At 37.5% G+C, this 12,249-nt stretch overlaps 1 protein-coding gene across 1 annotated transcript in view; it reads left to right on the forward strand.

Moving 5' to 3' along the window:
* The window catches only part of CLINT1 (clathrin interactor 1), a 53,473-nt gene extending 42,103 nt beyond the window's left edge, over positions 1-11,370 (forward strand). Inside the window, exons 9-12 of the mRNA XM_049829295.1 lie at positions 3,823-3,900; positions 7,897-8,192; positions 8,923-9,127; positions 9,611-11,370. Coding sequence (XP_049685252.1) covers positions 3,823-3,900; positions 7,897-8,192; positions 8,923-9,127; positions 9,611-9,972 — 941 coding nt within the window. The 3' untranslated portion in view covers positions 9,973-11,370. The remainder of the gene's footprint in view (positions 1-3,822; positions 3,901-7,896; positions 8,193-8,922; positions 9,128-9,610) is intronic.
* Positions 11,371-12,249: the final 879 nt, after the last annotated feature.

Below are 12,249 nucleotides of genomic sequence, written 5' to 3' on the forward strand. Positions count from 1 at the left end.
TCAAAATGCAGTTTCTTTTTTAGGAATGTGTTAAATTTCAGTCCATTGTATACATGATTGATAGAGGAGTTCAGGGGTTTGGTGGTTTGCTTTTCAAAACCTCCTTGTTATTGTGCTTATGGTTCTTAATATTGACAGTTTTGATAGTGGTAGCGTGGAATAGACAAAGGACTTAATCTATTTGTGGTCTAATGGCACAGTTGGGAGAGAGTTAACTGTGGGCAGAATTTTTGTTTAAAGGTCACTTTGAATAGCAAATAAAATGTGAGCGTGTGTTTTTACATAGGTAGAGACCTTTCATGTAACTGCTCTCCATTACAAATAAGCAACTTCTCTTACTATATATGGGATCATATTCACATTGTTTGTAGAAGTGTATGTGTGTAACTTGGGGACCGCAGATATCAGCTCCTTCTTTGTTTTAAAGACAATGTAAAATCACAGAGAAAGTACCAAAAAATGGCAGTCCAGAGTAGCTGGAGGCCCACATGTGTGGCAAGGTGGCTGAATTTGTGCATATGTAAAAACTATTCTTACTGACTTCCATTCTGAAGTTATACCGCTTCTGAGTGTATTGTAGTGGGACCAGTGTAATATGTCACACTAGGTATTTTTATTATAATGTATGAGCAAAGCCAGTATTATGAGCACTCTGTGCAACACAGTTCCTTTCATCATTAGGCTACCAAAATGCGACCTCTAAGTATTTAATAGAATATAAAATATGTCAAAACTATTGGAGGGGAGGGATTGACGTGGTAATTAGTACCACGTCAGATCCGTCTCAATCTTTCCTTTGTTATTTCTGGTAGATCTTTAAAACTTTGTTCACTTTTATTTTTGGGAAAGTAGATAAAGTTTATATGTCTCTTCTGAAATATGTGTTAATTCCTAATGTTTAAGAAATAAAATTCATCTCACACATCTCTTTTTTTAAGCACAAATGCCCCCAAATTTAAGGAACAACTTATTTTGCGTTATTTTCTGTTTTATTCACTTCATATACAAAGGTGTGTGTTGTACATTGGAGTTACCACAGTTTCATGGAATTTTAAGATCCTCGATCAGAACCACTAGCCCAAATAAATTCTGAAACTTCTCCTATCCAATTCTTATTTCTATGGGAAAAGAGATTAGAGCCCTTTTTGGTTTTATTTATATACATATGTATATGTCTTTATGTATAAAAATAAAATCACATTGAGAATAAGATGTCTCCAATTCAAAGTGAGCCTTCCCGTATTTCAAGCAGAACTATAGCAGCTTCCATATTATGGTGCATTTGAATCTTTCATCAGTTTGGTTCTTTGCTGTAGTAAGCCTTTTTCCTTTTTGCCTTTTTTCTTCTTTTTCCAAAGCAGCATTTAGAGATGGTGTTGAGAAGAGGCATATTACCAGCTGGTCCTGCTAAATAACCTCTTTGCTGACCTGGGAAGGCAGATGGAAAGGGTTCATTTGTAGTGACAGATCTCACATGGGAATCTTTGAGGATAGCTCATGTTGAGAAGATTAGCACTGTCCTTCACGTGCAGGTCACTTGTTATGACCACTGTTCCTTGCAGCACAGGGTGTGGGAACATTCCCAGTGTCAGGCAAGACACAGGGAAAGGGTCAAATGCAGCCTTTGATCTGTCCTGTGAAGGAACTGGCAGGGAAGTCATGTGAATTCAGGGAACTCAGAATTTGCTTATCTATGTATTTTCAGGTGCAGAGATGTAGAAGAAGGTTGGTGAGGCTTAGGGGGTTACACATTACTAAAGCAACACAATTTGTACGTGAGGGGGGCGGTTGGTTGCCATAAAGGAGCAATCTGTTTGAGAAGATGTAGAATCTGTGGCTAGACCTGTGGGAAGTAATTTTTTTGTTGTTACTGGAGATGGGGTTCTTTAATCTTAGCTAGTGATACCTTTCTTTAGAGAGTTACTGCATTCATTTAAGCTCTGCCACCTTTCTCTGGAATTCAGTTTCGTTTGAAAACAGGCAATAGAGGTGGAATGGAAGTTGACTTGACTGAAAATGTTAAGGGGTTATTTTGGGTTTGAACCTAGTTCTGTTTTTAAAATTAAATTAATCCCTAGATACTTTGTCAAACAGCCCAGGGATAATAGGCATAGCATGAGAGCATTGATTTTTTTGAGGATGTGGTTTGAGAGTATGTCATCTGTGTTGCTCATTCTGCATATAAACTCTCAAAGCATTACCCTCTTCTGAACTCTGTAAGGACACATGTGATGAAAACAGATTTTAAAATGTTCATTGCAGTAGGCAGAGTAAACATGATCAGAACAGGTTTTTTAGCTTGATATTTCACTGGCTCATTTTACCCTTTTTCATTCTCAGGTTGCAGTCGGTATAAAACTTCTATATAAACATATGTAAGATGCTTACTAGATTACTTCAGAATTTGTGTTGAAGAAATTTCTTAACTTTGTGTGAAATCTTCTCCCTCTTGAAAAGGTGGTAAAAGGATTTCAGTAGTGCTATATTTCTGAAAATTCAGAGAGACCATCCTTGCATTCCCTTCTCATGTTTTCTATCATATGCTACACGCTTGGCAAGAAAAGACATTTCCCCTTGGAAGAACAGTCGCCTTCCTGGCAAAGTCTACAGTAAAAATAACATTAAAAAGAAATACAAGTACACATGTATTAGAAAGTGAATGGTTCCTTTTATTACTGCTAGCCATTTATTAAAAAGGAGATGGTTCTAGTTTAATTAACCCAGTTGAGAGTAGCAGATGGGGCAGAATGTCTTGCAGCGATAAGACAATTCAGAAATGGCACCAGATGTTGGAAGCTGTCCCTGGTGGTGTTTGAGTGCAGCACAGATGTTCCAGTCCCACCTGGCTAGTTTCTAAGCACTGCAGGCTAAGCAGCTGTGATGTAACCTATATAATGTACGCATAACACTAAAAGCAAAATAATTGAACTGCTGCAGCTTCTTCTAAGGGTGGGACTGCTTGGAGGTGAAATCTTTGAGGACAAACAAATAAGGTCAACTTCTTAGCTTTCTCAGGTCAGTGGAACACCTACTTAAAAGCAGTATCAACAATAATTAGATGATTTTTTTGTAAACTGTTTTTTGTTGTTTTTTTATTTTTTAAAAAAGCAGCTTTCCAAAATGGTTCTTAAATCTTTCTCCTGTTTTTATACCTTGGCTCTATTTTTTTTAAGTGAACAATTGTTACTATGCTGTATTCAGAAGTTAATAATTTATGTGCTGTATACAAATGTCTGGTTGGAAAACTTAATGTTCCTGCTATAGAAAGGAAGCAAACTTATAAAAAAATGAACACAAATGCAAGCTCTGTCCTTGAAATCCCAATTCAAGATCATTGCAGAATCATTCATGCTTTAAGCAACACAAAAACTAAATATAAGGTGACATGTGATTTTTCATAGTAAGCATAATAAATTAACTTTTATACAATAAAAATGCTTGGCTTTTATACATTATGCTTCTAAAGTTTTAATTTTACAAACTAGTAGCATCCCTCACTAGTTAAAAACTTGTTAACCTTTTTAATCCTGCCATATTTTTTTTTTTAGAGATAGCAAAAACTTGTGTATTTTAGTTCTTCCCTAGGAAAACAAAATTGCAAGATCTGCAAGACAGTTGGAAATAATCCAGTTTATTGTTGCTCAGGCTTGTATAAATATAGTGTGGTGATGAACAGGAAAAACAGTGCTGACTTGGGGAGCAGAATCAATAAATCCATCTTGCCAAATACAAAACAGCTTTTCTTCATAAATCCCACATGCAGTTGTTGCAATGGATCTTTGCACAATCCTGTAACAGCATTTGGCTTCCTTCTGTTTCTAGGTGGATCAACTGACCCATTTGGAGGATTTGCTGATTTTAGTTCAGCTGCTGCTTCAGCAAGTTTCCCATCATCACAAGGTAGGATTAATTTAGGGATTGAAATGCTGTTTAAGGGCAGAAAGAGGGGAAAAGATGCCACACGGCATTATTGAAAGTCACTTCCCTTTCCGGGGCAAACTGTGTTTATGTAACTGAACCACAAGTGCTACACTGAGTACGGAAGATATCTACTGTCTGGCACTGCACATGTCTCATTGGACCTGAAACTTTTCATGAACTTTATTTCAGAAAAATGTTAGTAGGAGTTACAAATATATCCCTGTTCATCTAATAATATAAGCATATAATAAGACTTAAAACATAGCTTCAAGTCTAATTTTGAAACGCACTGAAATAAGACGTGACTTCTGAAGTGGAAAAGTAAAACCTGAAATAACCAAGTGTGGGTCTAAATGCTGGCTGAAAAGTGCTCACTAAACAATTAAAAAAAACAGCCCAGAGCATCCCACTTTTGCAGTTGTGGGCAAGGAGCTATATTAATTGGAGTTCTACAGTGATGAATGCTTCAAGATGACAGTATTTGTGTTTCAAAAATGATTGGAAAATTGGCTGTAGTGATAGGACCATTCACATTATTAATCATCATAGTCTTCCCAGTGTTTTATGTAAGGTTATTCAACTATTTTATTTGCAATAAAACCCAGTAATTTTTCTAATACTTCAACTAACAGTTTGAAAGTTTTTCAGATACAGGTAGGTATTAATTATTTTTAAAAAAAAGTTAGCTGCTCTGGTGGGATAAAAAGACTTGCATGAAGTGCTTGGTAGTCTGATTGGTTTGCCTGTGATAATGCTGTGAACTGAAAAGTTGTTAGAAGGGTTTTATGTTGCTGTTTATAGTTTCTGGACATGTGCAGAGGGTCCAGATCAGAACCTTAGTGTTATGGGCAGGACGGTAAATTAAATGGGTAAGTTGAACAAAACCAAAAGATGGGATCGCGTTCAATGGAAAGTAGCAGCCCACCTGTGCTAGAAAAAGAAGAGTCCCTAAAGATGTCCTCAGCTCCCACCTGTCTCCTAAGATTTTAAAAAAAAATAATAAAAATTTCTAATTATTTAGAGGCACACAATTATGTTGGCCTTGCCGGATGGCATAACAAGGGGAGCCTGAGACAGGCTGTTTCCAAAGCTTCCAATGATGTCTGGGTTACTATTGGAAGGCCTGGTATGTTGGAGGGGAATTTAGTCATGTCTTCTATACGCAGTACAACCTCACCAATGGCTTTTGAAGTTGCATGTATGCATTTGCGGCATGAAGCTGACCAACACTTTATTTTAGCTTGGCTAAATAACAATTTGTTACAGTCTTTTTCCCTTTTAGGAGAAGCCTGTTAAATAAAAGATGTCTAGACTTTACTTAAGTCAGGCATGAACAAGCCCCTGCCAATCACAAGAGCAAGATTTTAGTAATGCTTGTTGGGACAGCACTTAGTTTTGCCCTTGCCTGGTTGCATGGCATGCAGTTTAGAGCTGTCATGTGTCCATGCGGTTGGCTCAGTGTATGTGCAGTCATTTTGCCTGCAAACGTACAAGCTATTACGCAGATGTGGCCACCATCTGAAAAACGTTTCCCTTAAAATTGGACTGAAAAAAAAATGCTGGTAAGCCACCTAAAGCAATCAGCTTCCTTTTGGTGGAGCGTTTTTGGGAGCCTACAGTGCTACCCAGACAGGACAGTGCTGCAAACGTGGAGTGGAGGGAGCTGGCTGGCTGTCTTTTGTGAAGCTAATTTGGGCAGCAGTGGTATTTGATGGGGATTCTCAGCCAGCGTGTAGGATTAAGTCCAAAATGAGAAAAGAATAGCAACGAAGTTGATCAGCAAATCTACCTGCGAGCCAGCTTTTAGTCAGCATGTTTATATCTCTTCCTTTATTTTGCTGTGTTAGGAAAGCTGTACTGTGCGTGGATTAGTTAATACACCTTTAATTTGCTTGTCAGGAAAGAACAGCTCTAATTTTTTTACAGGCTTTCTTAGTCAAAACCAAGTTGTTTTGCAAACACTAAGCCGCCTACTATGCAAATAATTTCTGTGTTAATACAGTCTAAATTGATACAATCCTTTATCTGCATTACTATGATTAATCTATTCCAATCACCATTATGCAAGGGACAAGAAGTCTTGTGAAATGATTAATCATTCCTGAACAGCGTAAGCCCCTCTAGAAATCTTTTCCTTCTTGATTAATCATCTTTGAAGTTCTACTGAAGGGGCAAAACCTTATCCCTTTTACCCCCACTTCCATTATTTGTGCTCAGTGCACAGGTCTGAACATAGAAGGAGCACACTCAGCATTTACTTATCTATCAGGAATATTTAAAGTAGGTTTTAATTTTTAATATGTGATACTAATTGAAACATTCTAATATAGCCCCTCTTTGTGAGGGAGATCAAAGCAAATGTTCTAGTAAGGCCCTAAGCTAATGAATATTAGTCTACTTTGTGCATTGAAGTTGTTGGCAATACTTGGATTTTGTGAACAGATTTACTCTCCTATTCTTTAAATGCTAATGTATTGGTAAAGATAAAGATTGATTAAAGGTTGAAGACGTATGTTGATAAATATTTACATGGAGTGTAAAAGACTACTGCAGTTACCTTTTGAGTGGGTGGAATACAGTTATAGAAAATTGCTACGGATGGCCATTATAGAACTAGCCTTTGTATAGGTTAGGAAGTAGAAACTGGTACTAGATTCATCTGTCCCAGCTTTACATGTTTGAATCTTCATTTGCTCATCTAAAGAAATTCAAGGAATGATTTCACTGTTCATTAGAACTCAAAGTTCATTGCATATGGCAATGGCATTGCTTGTGACTTAGCTGAAGTACCAAAAGTATATCAGTGACATAATCAAAAAGGTGACCTGTACAATGGCCCAAACTTGGAACACAATTCACTATGTAGCGATGAGAGCTGTTTAAATGGCGTTGCTTTATTTTTAGCATCTCCTGTAGATATTTTTGTAAGCTTTTCTTCCCCTATCACTCCTGTGAAGTAACCCTTTTCTTGTTAATAGAAAAACATGTGTTTTTAAGGGAGATAACATCTCCCATTTGACTCAAAGGTTATGACATATTCTCAGTTCACTGGTTTGTGTCTCTGGACATCTGTGATCCTGAAATAGGTACCCTTGCAGTTGTCTACAAATAGCTTATACTGTTACGCTCTTCACAGTAAGATTCAGAGAGAGCTGTAAGTTGCTGTGTTTTCATTTAAATGTTTGTCTACAACAACCCTGGTATAGTGAAATGAAACAAAATTTGAGTGATGAACTAAGAGTTCAGCAAAGCTTCTGCTGAGACAATTGCTAGGTCCAAGATTGAATTTCTGCTTCAAGCCAAGGCAGTTAGTTCAGGAATCAAATTTAGAAAACTTAACGTGTTTTACATGAGCACTTCATGGGATGGGAAGAAATTATTCTTTATCACCTCAAATAAGAATTCCTTGGCGACCTGCTTTCAAAGTTCTGGGTTTTATTCCCCTAAGCATTGTTTTATACAAAGAGCTACTAATTGTATATAAGCAAGTTTCGAAGTAGTTGTCTGTTTTATCATGATGGAATTTGGTTTATCAAGTGGTTCATTCTTGACAACTGTTCTCTCAGCAAATACCAGAGCAGAAATGAAAAGTTGATAAATATTATCAAAGTTCTAGGTGTTGTTTTGACTAGAGCCTCCAATCTACCCCTAAGTTATCTTTCAGTTGTATTTCAGCTAAAGAAAACCTGTCCCTACTTGTCTTGCATCCACAGGTGACATGTTATCAAACATCCTTTTACTTTCTGTGCATGGGTGTTTCATATTTCCTTTGCTACCTTGTTAAAATTGTTGGAATATTCATGAGAGGGAATGATGTCCAGATGGAGGTTCTACCTGCAGATGTTAATCTGGACGGACACAAATCAGCTCTCATTTGTTTCAGTTCATGGAATATGGCATTTGCTCAGTGCCTTTCTCTAAGTCTTCTGCCTTTCTTCTGTCTTCCTTCCTCCCACACTGTTGCCTTTCTTTCAGGTACAGCAACAAGTGGAAATGGAGACTTTGGTGACTGGAGTGCCTTCAGCCAAGCTTCTCCTTGTCCCAGTGCTTCATCTGGAGAGCTCTTCAGCAGTACGGCACAGCAGCCAGCTATGGAGCTCTTCAGTAGCTCACAGCCAGCTTCTGGCCAGCCTCCAACTGCTTCAAATTCTACTGACCTTTTTGATTTGATGGGCCCCTCTCAGACAACCATGACCTCTTCACAAAGTATGAATTTCTCTATGATGAGCTCCAATGCTGTGGGCATCAGTTTACCCATGTCAAGGTCACAGGTATGCTGCTATCTGTACAGTTTGCTCATGACCTTCCTCAATCTTTTGCCTCCTCCTTAATCACAACATTGAAAATGAATGTATTCCACTCTTGGAATCCATACCTAGTCACTCAGATGTTGCAAAAAGCATTTTGTAAGAAAGTTTTGTCCAGAAATATTTGAGTAACCTCTTAAAAAGACAAGGTGTCAAATGTTCTTGGAAAGCCTCCTTTTATAAGCTAGTCTTCTCTCAGATGGTCTTCATTGTTCTATGAAGTGTTGCTGCTTTGCTGGGGAACATGAGGTTGATGATATTTTAAACCTTAAAGCCATACTTCACAGAATGTTATAGGTTTCCAGCCTCAAGTAGATGGAGGTGAGGACCAGTTTGTTCTCCAAAACACAGAAGTGCCTGCTTCACTGGAGAGTGTTTTTGGAAACCATAACAGGTCAGCTTGGTGTTAGGAGGAAAAAATCAGTATGTTTGAGTTCAAAACTTGACTGCAGATGATCACTGTCATTCCACATATTGATATGGGAGCTTGATACTAGCTTACAAAATACTCTTTTAACCCGTTCTAATGGTGTAACAGCACGGGGCAACACTGCTTTGGAAGAGCTGAAGTTCACGGCTAAAAATCTCATTGGCTTTTTATTGTCTTCTGTGGAAAAATTAACACTTGTTGTTTAGTCGTGATTCCTATTGCTAAATTGTTTCAAGTGGATCCCAACAAACTTTTCTTTTTTAGCCTCTGCAGAGTGTGAACACTATGATGCCGAAGCCTAACCCTCTTTATAATGCAAGCACAGAGATGGTCCAGAAGAATGCAAGCAAAACTCTACCCTCAACTTGGTCAGATCCCAGTGTAAATATCAGTTTGGACAATTTAGTACCTGGGATGCAGCCTTCCAAACCCCAGCAGCCATCACTTAATACCATGATGCAGCAACAAAGTGAGTGATTATTGCACTGTTTTGCATGCATGCTAAGCCCTGTGTGTGTTTAGTAGGTTGTCCTTGAGATGGAATAGTCTGTCAATTACTGTTTTCCTGCATTGTCGTAATTATTTCTTAAACTACTGCAATGGTTCTGACAAAAGTGGTATTTTCTAAATGAAGACTGACATGCTAGGAGGCTGGTGTCTTTGCATGTTTTTACTGTAGAGTTTGCACCATTGCTCTATCTTGATTTTGGGCTTCCTAATCTCTAGAACTTCTCTAGAATATGCATAGTAGCATGTATTGTTATAAAACGCTATTTAAAACTTTTGTAAAAGTTTTCTGAGTCTTCACACGGAAAACAGGGAAACGAGCAAAATAGCTACATTTTTGGCTATCTTTGTTCACAGCAGTTGCCACAAGTTTCTTAAAATACATGAGCACCTTCAGCACCAGATTCTGATGAATGGTTTTTGCACCCTGTTCTCTTTTTTGCAGATATGCAACAACCCATGAATGTCATGACCCAAAACTTTGCAGCCGTGAACCTCAATCCTCAGCCTAACATGATGCCTGTTCGACCCCAGACAAGCCCATTGATGGGAGGGCCCATTCCTGTGGGGATGGGAATGCCCAGTGTGATGTCAGGTACGATGGGAATGACGTCCATGGGACCCACGCCTATGATGAACCAGGGAATGATGGGAATAAACATGAACATGGGAGTGCCAGCTACAGGAATGGGTTTGACAGGCACAATAGGAATGGGGGTACCCAATATCGCTATGACCTCTCTGACACCTGGGACTGTACAACCCAAGCAAGATGCCTTTGCAAATTTTGCCAATTTTAGCAAATAAAGATTGTAAAATAAATAAAATGAAATAAAAATAAAACAAATGGGCAGACTGAATGAAGGATTTTTAGCTGCACAAATATAGCTGGGGAAGGGATGGAAAACACTGATCAATACTTTTTTTTCTTTATCAGTTAAAGTGTCTACATAAAGAACCAAAAGCTATTTTCTAAGTGTGGAAATAACTAGTATTCAAATTCTGGAGGGGTGAAAGGTTCTTCCAAGGAATGTGTTAGATGATTTTACAAAATAATTTGTATTGAGACCATCACAAAAACCTTTCCTGTGTAGAAGAACTAATTTTAACTTTGAGACTTGATGGAAGACTGGAATGGGGGTTGGGTAAAAATGTTTGAATCTAATTTTATACTTTTCTTTTTTCTTGAAGACCTTGACTTTCTTTTCCCCCCTCTCCCTGATAGCTTTGTCATAATTGGATCATTCCTTTTACTACCACCGAGTCCACAATTGAAGTCACTCAAGTACTATGATCAGTTTTTTATAAGAATATATATTTTTGTCCAAAAATGGCTTACATATGTGATTATGGCTAATTCAAAGGGACCTGGAATGTATATATACTTTTGCTAATGTTCCAGCCACACTGCTATATTACCCAAATTTTTATTGTAAAAATCCTCTCTCAGCAATTTGGTGATCAACAGATTTTGGGGGTCTTAACATGCTTCTATTGTTATAACTGATATCCAGTGCAAGTCTGGGAGAAGCTTTATCCAAGACTGCTGGAAGGTTTCCTGGCAGAAAACTCCAGAAAATGCACTTTCTTGCAGTTCTTTTACAGTGGCACTCTAGCATCCTTTGTACCACCAATATCCCTATGGAGTCACTGGTTTAGGGCATCGGCAGCAGTCAAAAGGCAAAAATATTTATTTTTTGCATCATCATTACAAAAAAATAACAAGGTGAATTACACTTAAGTTATGTAAATCTATAACCCTACCTAACCCAACAGCATTGGATCTTAGCTTTTATATCACATTTGATGATTCTTTTGTGTAAATATGGCATTAGCAGTTGTGGAGTCCAATAGAGGAGTAAAAAATATATATATTAATAAAGGAAACCTGTAGCAGTCAAAGATTTTACTGATTTACTGAAAACAAAAGGATGAATTAAGGTTTTTGGGGTTTTTGTTTTTCCTTCTGTAATTCTGCATTTAAGTTCACATGAATCATGATTCTAGAATCTGGAATACAAAGACATTGTTATATTCACAAACTGGGAATATTGTTAAGAATAAGCACTATACTATAGGATGAAATTTATTGCCTCCCTTTTCTTATGTTGGATTTCTTTTTTATTATTAAATTGATAAAACTTTGTTTCCATTGTATTCATAATGTTCTGTTATACATAACATTAAAATGTTCATTAAAATCAATGTTGGGCTGCTTTTCCTTTCATTCCATTTGACGTTTATGAGAGCATTTGGGGAAAAAAAAATAATTATAATTTGGGCAAAGTAATTTTTATAAATAATTTAAAATTGTTTAATGACTTCTTATCTGAAGCCTTTCCTATCTGGCTCTACTGTTAGGAATTAAAAATGAAGCAGGCAAGATATCCTGACCCGCTCCAGCCTTGCTAATGCTCCATCTACAACATTTCTAATTAGGCAGAAATTCATGTACTTCAGCTAAGTGGTAATGAAAAGTGATTCATTTGCTGAATAAGAGATGAGAGTGAGTGTAATTAGCTGACTGCGGTTTTTAATCTTTCAACAATTCAATGTGTTTAAATTAGTTTCAAAGAATAGGAGCTTTCAAGTGTTGTTACATCAAAGTAATCAAGGCAAGCTTTAACGGCTGAGTAGGAGAGAGATCGCTCTGGTTCCTGTTCTGAAACCTTTAAACTTATTTGGAATAATCATCTTCAAAACCTCTAGTTCTAACAGATGGGAAGACTCAAACTGGCTCAGTATGCGCAAAATAGTGGTGGGAAGAAAGCTAGTTAGTTCCTGGGGTGTTAGATGGGTGGGTAAGGAAAACTAAACCTATAGTCAGTGTTGCTATATCTTAGTTGTGCTGAAGGAGTGCAGTGCTTCTCAATAGTCTTCAGGAGGTTTTCTGAGGAGTAGGGCGAGTCTATTCATGATGCTGTCCTTTTAAGGTAAATTCAGCTGGTTAAATAGCTGGCTTTGATTTGAAAGATCATGTCCTTGTTTGGGTTGCTCACATCTTTTCAGAGGAACTAGTGATTCAGCTTTTAATCAAGAGATTAATTATAATGAAGCATATTTGTCAGGGGTTAGAATAACTCC

The sequence above is a fragment of the Accipiter gentilis genome, chromosome 26 (genome assembly GCF_929443795.1).
Source record: "Accipiter gentilis chromosome 26, bAccGen1.1, whole genome shotgun sequence".
NCBI lineage: Eukaryota > Metazoa > Chordata > Aves > Accipitriformes > Accipitridae > Astur > Astur gentilis.